This window comes from Asterias rubens, chromosome 15 (genome assembly GCF_902459465.1).
Source record: "Asterias rubens chromosome 15, eAstRub1.3, whole genome shotgun sequence".
Taxonomy (NCBI): Eukaryota; Metazoa; Echinodermata; class Asteroidea; order Forcipulatida; family Asteriidae; genus Asterias; species Asterias rubens.
In genome coordinates, this window is record NC_047076.1 from 4,419,045 (window position 1) to 4,434,000 (window position 14,956).

A 14,956-nucleotide genomic window follows, 5' to 3' on the forward strand; every position below is an offset into this window, starting at 1 on the left:
GTGTGAAAAAAAAAACTACACAAACCAGCTGCATAAACTGTTTTCGTGTGTGGATTTGAAAGTGATTGCCAGGAAAACGAAGACCTTCTACAACAGACGATCATGTAAGTACAATTAAAAGAATCAGATTTTATATGATTTTAAACAAATAATGTTGGGGGAAAATGGGCTACGTGCATGTCTCTTACTCCTAGAAATATTTCGGTTTCGTCCGGCTATCCTCTCCCGTGTAACGAGAGACGATAGCCGGACGAAACCGAAATAGTTCTGGGAGTACCTGTCTCTCTAGTGTTTTTATTATTATAGATAGTCAGAATCAGATCAGATGGCTTTTTCGTCTCCGTATTAAAACTTTACCAGCTTGCTTGGAATAGAAAGTCCAACTTTTGTATTGTTGTAGCCAACTCTCTGAATCATTCAGAGTATAGTTGCCCGTATGCCCTTTGGCCTGGGATGCGATATGTCATTACTCAATAATATAGAATTTAAATTAAAGGTGTTTATCAGATCAAAAATCAAAATTATCACTTCTTGTTCTGGTTAAATATTATTGCTATTATTTAACACTAAAACCACTGGCCTCAGGCATGTGTGGTGTAAAGTGTGTGGTCCAGTGTAAAATTTGAGGCCTGTTGTATCCTGTAAATGTGGGGCCTCCTCCTCTGCTGGACAAAATACTTTTGTTTATTTTATTGTCGGGCCTGTAACTAGTGTAAACTCATGACTGAACAAGTCTGGTGGTCTTGTGTTTTTTTAATTGAATAACAAAACCTTGCAGTGCAGTGTCACATTTTGAACAAAAACAAACACAAATTAAGTTCAAATGTTGATTTTGAGCATGATAAACAGATTTAAAAACAATGTATTCCAATAATAAAGACAAAAATGGTAAATCTTCTCTTATTATGCTGTATGTCTTTGTACTTAATTCAAGTAAAAAACAGTATGCATGTTAAACCATTTGGTGTTTTCAAAAACAGTTCTGGGCAAGTTAACATTTTGAGCAACAAGCCCTTTGGTCATGTGAACTTTCTCCCAAACCTAGCTCCTTGACCTAATTTTAACTCTCAAAATTTGCAATCTTTTTTTGATCTGAGCTTTTTCATGTTATTAACTATTTCCAGACTGAATGAGATGATGGAGTCATCAATAGTCATGGAAAGCTCAACCATTGATGAGGAAAGTTCAGTCACAGCATCAACTTCTGGAGGAAACGACCCACAAATATTCAACCATTCCATTGAACAGAAGGCCGACCCACAAGGCACCTTCAGTTTCGGCTTAAAAGGTAAATGGGCTGATAAATAACTTGTTGAGGTTTACAGACAAGTCTCGAATTCACAAAGCACTAAGATATCTTCTTGAAGGGAATTTATACCTTTGGTTTTTCGGGCATACAATTGTTTTTGAATGTTGATTTTAAGTTGTTGATTGTATCTTATGCACTTTTAGTAAGATTTTTGAAATAGAATGTAATGGATCAATAATAACTAAACAAAAAAGGAGAGACCACGTCCTATGTATTACTATTACCAACAATAAAAAACAACCGACACACACAAAATAGAAAATATTAACAAGTCAAAATAACTTCAATTTTGTTCTCAGAGGACAACACACCATGCCATGTTGGACTGACAGACAAACACATGGGGAGTTCTTTAAAAGGTGAGTACCAATAACGATTCTATGATTTAATGATTAAGTGCGACTGATGCAGAAACAAAAAGCAGTTTCAGTTTGAAAGCTCAATGATCAGAGATCCAATCCTCTACTGAAGAATATTACTCTGCAAGTCAAGAAAGAATAACAAAGAATAACATGCAGGCCACAGAGGCCTGGTCTTGGCCTTGGTCAGGTCTTGTGCCTGGTCTTGGCCTAGCTTGGTGCTCCTTCAAAAGTTTCCCTTTGACTTTAAGAAATTCCATTGGAAGTGCCCTTTGCAAAATGACGATGACCTTGCCCTTTCGAAGTGAACTTCTAGGCCTGATTTAGAGAGTGATCCCAAAATGCCCAAAACAACTGATTGACACTTAAAATGAATACCTCTTACCAAGATAAATCGCAGGTGTGAGATTTTTAAGGGAAAACAAGTTTTCTCTTTTGTGCGAGATGCATATTCAACAAATGTTTTTATTTGGTTTATGACTAGCAATTGGCCAAGAGATGAAGACTGCATGTCTGGAATGGGAACAAACGATGGTGTAAGTAGAAAACATTGATATGGATTTTATCATAATATACATGTAGTGGCTTCTTATATAGCGCGCATAACGGTCACTCAGTGCTGCTCAAGGTGCTTTAACACAAAGTATTTTCCTGTGTAGTGTGTTGGACAACGTATCAATTATGAGACCTACATAGCTCCATGTATGATTAACAAGGTGCTGTGGCACAATATGCTGCTATTCAAATCAGGAACACCGGGGCGAACCCCTTCTCTTTTAGCAATAAGTGCACTGGGTTCTTTTACTTGCATTACACAATGCTTGGCATGATACTCACATGAAAATAATACGCGCAATCCCAAGGAAGGATATAACGTACATTCATAGCTTGCTGGGTTCCATTTCTATAGTGTAGATCTTAAACTTTGCCATTTTCAAAATTGGAGATGCACTGTTGGGTGTTTTTTTTTCAAAAACTCTTTTAGTGCCAAGGTCATACATGTACGATATAGTTTATGTGTTCCAAAAGTGTCATTTTCAACCATCTACAATCTAAAGTATGCACTGAAGGAGTCCATATAGATTTCCCATTTAACACTGAATTATTCTTCTTATTGTTCCTAACCAAAGAGAGAGTGAGCAGTTTGAGTTGTTCTGCCCAACCAGAGTTGATAAGTTGCTTCAAGAGGCGCATGCCATGGAGGAACATCTGCTGCGTCAGAAAGAGGAACTCATCTCACGTCTTAGAAATCTCTCTCAGACCCTACAGGTTATCTCCTAGAGACCCATTTAACTATCTCCTCACTACTCATTTCTAATTCTGAGTCAACTACATGAAAAAAATGACGTCTGAAACAGTTAGGACCGGCTGGAAGTGCTAGAAGTCAAAATGTTGCAGTCGTTTGAAACGACTCTGGAGCGCCTTGGTTTCCAACGTCTTTATTGTCATGAACCGAGCATGTTTACATGAAAATGTTATGTTAAGTTCGCCTGTCTGAATCTAAAATGTAATCGGTCCAACCTAGAGTCACTCCTTGGTTCGGCGCCACTGTTGCGCGCCTCTCTGACCCAGGTGTTAGAGGGGCCATTTCAGTGCCTATCAGTCACCACCTCATACTGTTTTATTGGTAAAATTTTACATTATGATTTTCTGAAATGTATCTTGAACATTCACACAAAATACCACACAATCTTCTCAGTCAAACATCCATTGTTGTTTTCTCTTTCTTTATTCTTTGTGATACAAATAATTCTCTTGCATTTTTTGATAATACTTTTGAGTGTTCGAACCTCTTATAGATAAATACAAACTTGTATTTTATAATTCTGTTGATAAAACATTTTCAGACTCTTGTTTAGAAAGTTAAATAATCTTTATTTATTTATAAGACAATAGAATGTAGAGGTTGGAAGTTCCTTTGGAAATAAAAGAAAATGTCGCCGAAGAATGATTTACAAATGAAGCTTGGGAAGAACTAAATGTATTATAAAACCCCATACTTGTATTCTGCCTTATGATTAGTTTACAGTGCATCACATGATATGTCTTAATTTTACAAGAATGCCGTGCAAGCATTGCACGATACCCATATCAACCAACTGTCTATACCCATAGCAACCAATTTTCTAAATAGTAATCAATATACCTTTTACTGATATCAACCAATTCACTATTCCCACAGCAACCAATCATACCCATAGAAACCACCGTTCTATAACTAAAGAAACCAATGAACTATAACTATGGCAACTAATGCACTATACACATAGCAACCACTGTACTACATGTATATCCGTAGCAAATTAGCTTCTTGATACTAAGATTTCTAAGGTTAGTGTAATGTTATAAAACAAATATTGACTGCTTGTACCCATGCTCTCTGGTTAAAACTACGACTCACACAGGATTTAGTCAGAGTTTTAACCAAAGCACTAGTCGGATCTGGATCTGGAGAAATATTCTAAACAATCTCATTAGAGCCAAATGAGAAGAGAAGATGCTGACGAAATTTCAGTTTTAGATGTGGGATGAAAACCCCAGAGAATTATTCCAGGGAAAACCCACGCAGTAAAGTAGGGATTGAAAACCCAATCCACATGTTACCCGCGATAGGATTCGAACTGGGGTCCCAGAGGTGGAAGGCAAGGCAAGACACCACTACACCAACCTGTCTTGGTGCATGAGTTTTGTTGAGTTGGTAAAACCATAGAGTCTACAAACATGTACGTTCACTCAACCAACAGCGCCCTCGATCGTTCGATAGTAATGTGCACTGCGTGGAAGATCGCGTAGTTGAGTGAAAATGAACAACAATGTTCTTGCACCAAGACTACCGTAGCACTTCAAGCAGTCAATACTGGTATACTGGTCCTTAATAATTCTGTGCTCTGACTAGCATTTTTGGCCACTGCTGGTTTTTAAGGTACTTATTGTAAGTTCATATGAGAACCATATTTTTCTGTGATAAATTTCCCTTGGATATCAAGTCGTATTCAAGAAACTATATCTGAAACTTAAAATATTATTGCAACACCCAATTTCGATTGGTACAACCAAAGTTAAGGATGAAATGTTTACATGCTGAAAAAATGGCATGGTTTTCCACTATTTCTTCCGACTAACCCAACAGATAAAGCCAAAATTTTCACAGGTTTCATGTTTATGGTTGATCACACAAAACATGAACACTGTCTATGACTACATATAATTAGTCAGCTCTACAAACTACCAATCCTGTTAATTACCTACAACTAATTTCACTCAAGTAAGCCCGACAAGAACTGATTGCAGGACAAATCACATAATTGTGTGAATAACGTTGGATTGTGAAATGTCAGTAGTTACCCGTTTTAAAATTTTCACAAAATAGTTTAACAAGCACAGTTTTTTCATAATTAGGCACACACTATTTTTTTTATAGATTGATTGACTAAACTCTAACTACTGTACATAAAGGTACAATTTTATAAAGTATTTTTTTTTTTTTCAAAACAATTTTCTAAGACTGGTTTATGAAACTAAAGATTTTCTAAAAACATTTGGACACAACAGCACTTTCCTATAAGTTGATGCTCAAAGGGACTGGACACATTTGGTAATTGTCAGTATTTTCACTTGGTGTATCCCAACAAATGCATAAATTAACAAACCTGTGAAAATTTGGGCTCAATTGGAAATCAAAGTTGGAAGAGAATAATGAAAGAAAGAAACCCCTTCTTGCACAACTTTGTGTGTCAGGTGCTAAAAAGGCTTCATCAGGCCTGAGGTCTTTTATTGAGAAATTACAAATTTCTCAAAAAACTACCTTACTTAGAGGGAGCTGTTTCTCACAATGTTTTATACCACCATCATGATGCATCAGCTCTCCATTGCTTGTTACCAAGTATGTTTTTATGCTAACAAATTTTTTGAGTAATTACCAATAGTGTCCAGTCCCTTTTTTGATACACACTCTTAAGTCACATGACTAGGAAGAAGTTGATCTATTGCACCAATTAAAAATTTCTTTCTATACACAGATGCAGCACAACTGTTTATTCTTCCATCACATTTTCGTGTGGAAAAACAAGACAGTTGGATCGCCAGCCAAAAACTATTCCAATGGAAGACTTTTGAGACCCTGGCGGCAGCAGACATAATGGTCGAACTCTCCCTAATTCAGGAGAAATTTCCCCGTTATTCTGAAGAAATTTCCCTGGAAATAAACCAATCTTTGCATGTTCTGATAAACAAAATTGAAAATCTCCTTGATTTTGGAAACCTTTCCCCTTAAATGTTGAATGTAATTCTAAACATCACCCTGATTGTTTTACTAAGTCTCCCTGATTCCAAGATGCAAATGGTGCAGCTCTCGGTCCAAGTTCATAGAGCTGCTTTAGCACGACAAAATTATGCTTACCAGAATAAGGTTACCAGCCAAACTACAAATTCAAATGCACAATTTATTACTGGTATCCTGCTCATTTCTGCTTAGCAGACACTTTTTTAGCAAGATTTTCTTCATTTTATTCTATTTTAAAAACATCTTTCCAACCATATGCATTGTAAAACAATTGGTTTTCAAACGCTTTTCTTAGACCTTGCCCGATCCAAGGCAAAGTGCGCACCTCTATGAAATTGGGCCCATCCAAAAGTCTCCAACTGAGCGTACCTCACCACCATTTTTCACAATGAATTTGGTCTTCTCTGATGCCACATTCTTCTAAGTGTGTCTCAATGTCTGCTATCATGGGTGGTGGCCCACAGATGAAGCAACGAAGGTTCTCCTTGTCCAGTCTCTGTATTGCAGTTGCTATTGCTTCGGAGTCGATGCGTTTATCTGGAGCAAGAAAGTTTGAAAAAAATATGTACTGCTCAAATCAAGAGAACTGAACTACAAAGACAATGATAATATTAATGTGCGTTCATCACTGTTTCCTTGAAGAGATACCTCTTAAAAAAGTCAGTGTTTTTACACGCTTTGGACATTATCATTGACATCAACATTTCCCGAAGGCTGAAATCATAAAATGTTACAGTTTAGTAATTACACTAATTAGCACAAAAACAATTTACAGTTAACAGTTTTCACGAACAGTTACATGGCAATGTGCAATTTTTTACATCAAAGGACATATATGTACATGTAGCGCTTGCACAATCCCCAAACCAAATACTCTACATTAAGAGTTTTCACAAAGAGACACTTTGTGTGAGCTACATGTAGATACAATTAAGTTTTCACAGACACTTTCGTACATTGGTTTGTAAACAGTATAAAGTATTAATATATTATTATAAAAATGGCAAACAGTGTCCAAAACAATGACTTCAAAAATAGTTTTTACTTCACACGCAGTTTTCTCCAATTGTATCAATAAATATGAAATTGGGCCCAGATTAAAATAAACTTACCTGATATGTGGGTAGATGGTGTAATCTTCTCTTTTGTGACAAAGAAGTGGCAGTTGATGTCCTCTGCCCCGGAAGCAATGGCCTCAATTGACTCCTGACAACCACATTCGAAAAATAATACTTTAATAATGCTATATACATGTATGCAATTAAACATGCCAACTTAACAGTACACTGAATCACAGTACTAGGAAAACTAACGCAACAAAAGTGAGCTGTCAGATGGTACTATTTCTCTGGAGGATTGGTTCTGGTATGAGGGGTCATAATCAGACTTGGGGGGGGGGGGGTCATAATCATTAATCCTGTACTCTTCCTAGTCAGCTTGGGCGATACCATGATATTATCGAATATCGTGATACTAATTTGGAAACGATTTTGATATCGGATCGATTTGGTTTTAATCGAAATATTGATAAATCGCAATATCGATCAAGTATCGCAATGTATTTCCTAGCCGAGACATCTTGCACCCCAATAGGTTTCGAGTAAAACCTGAAGAATAGGTCATTAGAACACCTCTCTTATGCTATGTCTGTCTCTTCTACAACTTTCACTGGGAGTTTGAAGACTGATGATGTCAAATTTAATTAATCGCGATTATATCGAATATCACGATATTGTAAATGATATATCGGGGAAAAAAATAAATCGATATCGTCAAGCTTACTTCCTAGTACCTACCTTGAAAATAAGTTCCTTCATACTAGAGGCACTATAAAGAAGCTCTACTTTCCCTGGTTTATAAGCCGTTGGGTCATTCATCCTCTCTTGATGTAAATCTCTGACCTGCTGAAGGATGGAGTACATTGGGTTGATGCCAATACCTCCTGCTAAGAGTAGAACATCCCAACTAGGATCTCCAGGTGAGGGGTCATAGTTTATCTGATCGCCACCGACACGAACGCCAACTACGTCTCCCACTTCGCACTGAAAACACAAATACATTCACTCTTACGTCCGGTTCAGACCTTGATCCAACTTCATAGAGCTGCTTAAGCACAAAAAGTAGCTAAGCACAACAACATGCTTACCAAAATAAGTATACATGTGACTGGTATCCTGCTCATGTTTGCTTAGCAGAACAATGTTTTAAAAGCAATATTTTCTGCTTTAAAAAAGCAGCTCTACGAAACTGGGCCCTGAGCATTACTTTGTTTGCAAAATAAATAGCGACCCTCTAACTATTATAAGTTTTCTACTCTACAGGCCAAATAATAAAAATCATAATGCAGAGACATGGGAAGGAACTCGGGTCTCTAATTAAAACGGACAAGCATAAACCAAAATACAAACGATGCAAAAAAGCCAACGATGCAAAAAAGCCATTATAATGTTGTCTAAAATATAAAGTGACTTCCTGTACTTGTTTTAATCCTCCAATAGACCCTCACAACGCACAGCGCACATACACACGCATCTCCTGTTCGCCATTTTGTGTGCCAAAACATGTACAAAAGGAATGGACTCCCCCAAAAAGGCAGAAATTGTAGACTCGCATTGCTTGGAGGTGTGTGAACATGTATACTCACATTGTATGCACATTTTGACAAACACAAAATGGCTGACAAGAGACACCCGTGTATTTTCGCTGCGCAGTGAGCAAAGGGTCTACATGTATTACCAAATTACTGTACAAAATACAGAAGAGGTCATCACACAAAGCACAGCACAGCAAATGAAAAGACTTAATTTAAAGGTCACCCAAGGCATAGCTGGCTACACACACAGAGGCTGGCAATACACAAGTTTACAAAATATCCGATCCAAATGCAGCTCTACACATCACAATATTTCTCTTAAATGTATTTAGATGATTTTACAAAAAGGAATACATGTACTCACAGAGAGTACTGGGACACTTTTTTTCCCTAATGACTAGTATTTGGAACACGGGGGGATCCATGCTCCCCTCAAAATGGAAAGAAATACCAAAACAAAACTAAATGTGCTCTCTCATGCTCAAAGCTACAGAAGAAAAAGTGTGAGTTTACCTGTTTACAGGTCGCGACCCCAAAGTTAACTTTTCATTATGAATGATGTAAATCACAAAGTTGAATTGACAGTTGAAAACTGAGGACGCACTTGTGCTCCCTACAATAATAACAGACATTTGTAGTGCGCCATGTCTGTCAGAAAGACACTCTGCTAATGTCGGTGCTTAAAGCCCAAGACTGAATGAAATTTCAAGTTAGTTTTGAAGCTGGAGAGAGTGCCTACTAGTCAGAGGTTCAGTGGAAAAGCATCCCAAAGAAATCAGTTAGAACACCCCAGGGGCCGGCCAAATTTCATAGAGTTGTTTAAGCACGAAAAGCAGCTAAGCACAATAAAATCATGCTTACCAGAATAAGAATACCAACCAAACAAGCAGCTCTACGAAATTGGGCACTGACATCAGGCAAGCACCAACCCCAAAAAATGTTTTCTACCTACTCTACTTTCATGATTGACGCTATTGAACTTGTCACAGCACACACATTCAGGGGCTCTGCACGATACAAAGCACCACCATGAGTTCAGAGAAGGCTTCCTTTCAGGTGCAGTTATCACAGTCCACATACATGTACAGGGTGTTTAAAAAAAACTATACACTTTTGAAATGGCTGCCAAATAACAATATTTATGATTCTGGGGGAAAAGGTTTAGATGTATGGACAGCTTATAAATGGGCTCACATTATATGACACCAAAAAGTCTGAAAATACTTCATGGTTGGGTGAGCACTGCTCACTTTTGTAGGGTATGAAAATCAGGTTGCGCGGTAAACGGCCTTCCAATTTGTAAGAGGTTAGTCCTTTGGAGCTGACAAAATTCACTCCAAGATGTCGGCTACTTATTCTTCAGTGAGCAGTGCTCACCCAAGCATGAATTATTTTCAGACTTTTTGGTGTCATATGAAAGTTGAATCCATAAGCTATCCATACATCTAAACCTTCAAAAGTGTGTAGTTTTTTTTAGACACACAGTATTTCCAAATTGGTACAAAGTGCATTTTGTGAAAAAAGCAACTGCAAACTCCTGGTGGTGCTCTGTATCCATGACAGACACATCAACTCCCCTACCTTTGTATGAACCCAAAATGCTGGGGCGTATTCACTGTACTTGATTACTAGCCCCAATTGGGAATCTGTCCGCAACAGTTTGGGAGATGTGCACATAGAATAGCCGCCTACTGTTCGGACGCCCGAAATGAAAAAGTCAACCCTTCAACGAAGTAAAACAGAAAGACATTAAGAATTTTGATCCAAACCTTCCAAAAGATGGGTGTAACTAAGTAAAGTCTCTCCCTTGTCTCCCACAACATCAGGGATGTGATAGGCTGTTGAAAAAAACTGTGAGCACAAAGCATGAAAGCTTGCGAGAATGAAAGCTTTTGAGCGCAAAAAGTGAAAGCTTGCAAGCGCAAAAGCTAGCGAGCGTGAAGCCTGCTTTATACATTAATCATTAGTTTTAAAAGCTCTACTTTGCAATCTGGGGGCATTTCATATAGTTTTTATCTTCATGTTTTTAAATTAATCTTAATCACAAAAAGGAAGACAAAAACTACATTGTATCCCAGTTGTTTTTTTTGGCAGGGGGGGGGGGGTAAAAACAAAATGGATTTTCAGTTTGAAAGGGAGAAATCACATCCCTGATAATATTAGTTAGTAGAAAGTCTTCCTACATGTGTAAAGTGTATGTGTACAGTGGGAGGAGTCCTGCACAGTGGGAGGCGTCTCACTAGTGCAAGTTTTGACTGTACCTGTGTGTGGACCCATAAGGTTGGAGGGTGATCACTTTTCTGTACGGCAAGATCAAAAGTGCCTTCCTCTTGGAAAGTTCTCATTGTTGTACTCATGGAAAAGCCAGTGAAACTATCCATCCCTGGTATGAAGAAGTCCACCCTAAACAGGGGGCAAGCACACCAATGGCTTGTTTTAGAGAGATGTTACATCATTGAGCAAGTTCTGCTGAGCGACTAGACCTAACCAGAGCCGTGTATTGGAGACCAGAAACTGAGACAGAGCTCTCAAATTGACCAAAGTCAATCTCACTGCTGGTTGTGGTTAGGCTAGTCGGTCTAGTCATGTCTAGTTCGCCAACCCAACCAGCTCCTTGGTGACATTCCCCATCAAAATAGACGCGCCAATTGCAACTATTAAGTTTTATTTGTGGTTTATTGTTAGCGGTAAAACTTTGGGTAACAATTTAATACACTGCTCTAGAATTGCAAGGGTCGTGGGTTTGAATCCCACCCGAGTAACATGCCTGTGATATTTTTCACAGGACTCGGGAAAGTACTGAGTATACAGTGAAATGGGTAAAAACCAAAATTAATATTCTTTATCCCCGATACAATTATTTGACATCTCTTATAATTTAATAGCGGATGACATTTTCCGCATCATTGACACAAGAAAACCTTTGGTCAGTTGCTAAGTCCCTGCAAGATCACTCGGCTAGAGCCCTTTTCACGTTCTATCTGTCATCCACGGTGAATGCAGCCCAGGGGAGGCCCCAGGAGTTTGTTTACCCCAATTTCACCCTGACACGCTTTCACTGTCCCTATAGATTCTACAGGGTTCCTGCTTCTAGGGTGTATGCCCATTTGCGTTGCCGGGGCAGACTGGGGATGAAGGGATCATAGTGTGAAAAGGCTTGATAAAGGCCAAGTCACACTGCAGCGATAACAAAAACGATAACGATAATGACGCAAAGAGAACGTATTCTATTGGTTGAATTGCTCCACGCAGAATAAGCCCACGCTTATTCAACCAATCGAGGGCATGCATTTTTATCAGTCTCGTTTTTGTTATTGGGGCCTGTGTGACCGGCCTTAAGAGTGTGAAAAGGGCCTAACTTTTCTCAGGTAGCCTTCAGCCAAACTACTCAGGCACACCCAAACATAGAGAACAAAAAGTGCTTGTCCCCATGCAATGTGGTTCCATACACTTAGCAGAACCACTGGTTCCCCATTTGAAATGACAAAGAATTAATAAAGCCTGGTTCATACTTTCTATGAATTGCTAAAAGTTTTGAAGTCACATGGCTGTTTTGCAGCTAATGTTTCGCAGGAGTTGAGCACAAGTCAACTGGTGCAAATAATTCTTTGTGGATTCGTCGCGCCAAAATTTGTGTAACATTAGCATTCGCAGGAAGTGTGAAAAACCAGGTTTTTTAGTAGAGAAAGAAAAACAGTTACCATTGTCCTGCTTTGAAATGGAAATTAGGATTGGCGACTTTCAATGTCAAGAATTTCACTGAAGGTGAAACTTCTTTTAGTTCAGTTACAGTAGCATTGCTGATACCCTGAAATGAAAAAAAAAACCAAGAAAAGAAGTCAATCGAACCGCCTGCCAAAAGCAAATTTGTTCACGTTTACTTGACGTGTTCCCATTGGAGTTTTTGAAACTCCGCTGCCATGCGGAAAATTACAGTGACTGGCTTTGGTATAATTCTACTGTGCTTTCCCACCTAGACCGCATGACGCATGAATAGCGTTTTAAAAAAGACTGAATTTCAAGTGTTGATTTTGGGTCGCACAAATATCTTTCAATCCTGCCAGGCATCACCCATAAAACTGCAGAGATAAATCTTCCCTCGGTGTTTTCTTTAAATGAAACAGTTTAACTGTAGATGATAAAACCATGTTCTTAGTTCCTTTTCATTTTGATCCCTGCCTTGTAAATAAAATCCCGGTCCAGTAAAGATTCTGAGCTACAAGTCATGTGGTCTTGCACCCTCAACTTATATATCCTGTGAGGAGTTTGTTGCAGTATTTGACAGATACAGAAACTTAAAGATGCTATGTCAGATTTTTGGCCCCAAACATTAAAAAATAGATTTATTTTGAGTGAATGTAATTTCAAAGAGTATCACCCGCTCTAACGAAAACAAGTTTAACTTTTACTTTTAATTATCAGGAACCATGACAAAAATTTAAAACGTTTCTTATAAAACACATAAGAACTGGTCACGTGATATATTGTCGGGATCCCGACAAAAACAAATTTTGAGCACTTTATTTCACTGCTAATAATTGGCGGACTTTTTCAAGCAATGGCTCTAATGAAAGCTTGTAACTTTCTCGACCCCCATCAAAATACATTGAATTTTAAATCGGCCAAAAATCTTTAGCATCTTTAAGTCAAGGTAGATTTCTCAGTACATGTATTAGTGTATCTTAAAAATTAAAGGCAGCTTTTGAATATTATGTGCAATTCTTACCGGTTGCCTGAAGTTATGTGCTGTTCTGTCAAGATGATCACTCATTCTTCTGCCAAAATTTTTCCTACTGGAGAAATGTATTGCAATTCTATCATTATTATTACTTTAGAAGTAAACCTGAAAACCTCTTTGTACACTGGAGTGAATTTCCTGTTTAACATTTGAAAAAAGGAACGAACCTCATTAGTTCTATCTAGCCGACATACGTAACGTATTATTATCAATTCTTGTCTGTTATTTATCATTATAAAAAATATACTCAAATCACTCTCAGTCCACCAACAGTGTGACACTGTCCCCTGCTGTGGTTGAGTGAAGCCTGCTGGTTCAATACTTCCTGTGAATGCGAAGCGAATGTTGACGTGACAAAATTCGCAATGAATATTGCACAGCAGTTCAGCTCTGCTCAACGCACTTTGGAATAACACTGCAAAAGGATAGTTGTGATGTCAAGTTCGCTTCGAACCGGGCTTTAGACTAGACCATGGAGGACTCCATGACTAGACCCAGTAACTGGGGCGCTGTATTCCTTTTTTCAATCAAACCCAGTTACTCATTCTCGCTGGGTCTCCCAGCTTTAGACCAACTTATAAACATAATAATATGCTTAAATTATCCCCCTTTAATTATCATGGTGTGTGTCTGTTCCTTGCTCTATGGTGAGACATGGTGAGACCATGGAGGTAACACCCATGGTGAGACTTTGATATCTACCTCCATGCTTTGATATATAAAATCACTAACCATTCACAAGCTAAGTCTGTAAATGGAAAACTAAAAAATAATTGTATTTGTAACAACAAGACTTGCCAAGATTTTTTGTTTTTAGTTAGACCATGTACTATGTAGACCTTACCTGCTAGTGCTAGTGCTAGTTGTAAAATCAAATGCACTTGAAGAGAGTTTATTAACAGTGGCTTGTCGTGAACAAGATGAATTCAACCGATGTAGAATAGAGTGCAGTATAGACATATTATAACGTTTTCTAATCTAATTTGTCGACAGGACATCAACAACACTCCAACAGAGCAGCAGTCAGCCGGCCATCGATCGGGATACAAAATCACCAAGCAGCTAGCTGCCTGAAGAATTGGGACTTGCCGTCAACTCGCTGTCAACTCACTTGCGCCGTCAACTCGCCGTCAACTCCTCCAATATACATTTAAAATCCACAAAAGAAACATAGAACTGTAAAGTATCAGCTCAAAGAGAATTCGCGAAAGTTTTAGGTCATATTTCGGAATAAAAATTGAGTTTTTTTCTCGTGAAAAAATTATCTCGAAACAGCAAAACCGTCGGCCGCCATCTTGCTTTTTGACATTGATTAGTCTTGGCCCAAGATGTCAATGATTGGTACTTTTTTTTTATCAACACAAAGTCGTTTTTGTGAATGAATTTTTTACCGAAAACCATGAGAAATATGTAGTTTAGCCCCGACTTAACACTTCCGTGTCCCATTTATAAATTTTTCATGTAAATTTAATGAGTTGACGGCACGAAAATGAGTTGACGGCGAGTTGACGGTAAGTCGGCGAGTGGACGGCAAGTAGTACAAGTGGGTAGGACCGGAAGAATTCAAGCGCAGCTACCTAGCCGCGAATTCCCAGCCGCGAACGCCCAATTTACGGCCGAAAATTCCAGCCGCTAATTCGAGAGGCCGGCCGGCCATTATATGGCAGCCGCGAAT

At 38.4% G+C, this 14,956-nt stretch overlaps 2 protein-coding genes across 3 annotated transcripts; one reads left to right on the plus strand and one right to left on the minus strand.

Annotated features, from left to right (window-relative positions):
* Positions 1-3,597, plus strand: LOC117300378. Its single transcript, XM_033784153.1, has 5 exons — positions 1-104; positions 1,125-1,288; positions 1,609-1,668; positions 2,153-2,204; positions 2,799-3,597. The coding sequence occupies exons 2-5, from the start codon at positions 1,135-1,137 to the stop codon at positions 2,947-2,949; spliced, it is 417 nt and encodes a 138-aa protein (XP_033640044.1). The 5' UTR covers positions 1-104; positions 1,125-1,134; the 3' UTR covers positions 2,950-3,597.
* Positions 3,598-6,239: 2,642 nt separating this feature from the next.
* On the minus strand, positions 6,240-14,326 carry LOC117299809 (oxidoreductase NAD-binding domain-containing protein 1-like). Of its 2 annotated transcripts, none has more exons than XM_033783333.1 (7): positions 14,126-14,326; positions 13,270-13,336; positions 12,245-12,351; positions 10,125-10,266; positions 7,747-7,992; positions 7,063-7,156; positions 6,240-6,487 (listed from the first exon to the last, which is right to left on the minus strand). In XM_033783333.1, exons 1-7 carry the CDS (start codon positions 14,239-14,241, stop codon positions 6,321-6,323), a joined length of 939 nt encoding a protein of 312 aa, XP_033639224.1. In that variant the 5' UTR covers positions 14,242-14,326; the 3' UTR covers positions 6,240-6,320. The 2 variants fall into 2 exon arrangements, with proteins under 2 accessions (XP_033639224.1, XP_033639223.1); XM_033783332.1 differs by lacking the exon at positions 10,125-10,266 and adding an exon at positions 10,805-10,946.
* Positions 14,327-14,956: the final 630 nt, after the last annotated feature.

Bases quoted from the DNA above. Each gene is read 5' to 3' on its own strand.
- LOC117300378 (XM_033784153.1), top strand. From the start codon at position 1,135: ATGATGGAGTCATCAATAGTCATGGAAAGCTCAACCATTGATGAGGAA. The intron at 1,669-2,152 runs GTGAGTACCAAT...GTTTATGACTAG, and splicing joins CATGGGGAGTTCTTTAAAAG to CAATTGGCCAAGAGATGAAG. The intron at 2,205-2,798 runs GTAAGTAGAAAA...TCCTAACCAAAG, and splicing joins GAATGGGAACAAACGATGGT to AGAGAGTGAGCAGTTTGAGT.
- LOC117299809 (XM_033783333.1), bottom strand. From the start codon at position 14,241: ATGTCTATACTGCACTCTATTCTACATCGGTTGAATTCATCTTGTTCA. The intron at 13,337-14,125 runs GTAAGGTCTACA...ACATTTCTCCAG, and splicing joins ACTAGCACTAGCACTAGCAG to TAGGAAAAATTTTGGCAGAA. The intron at 6,488-7,062 runs GTAAGTTTATTT...TTCTTGCTCCAG, and splicing joins ACCATCTACCCACATATCAG to ATAAACGCATCGACTCCGAA.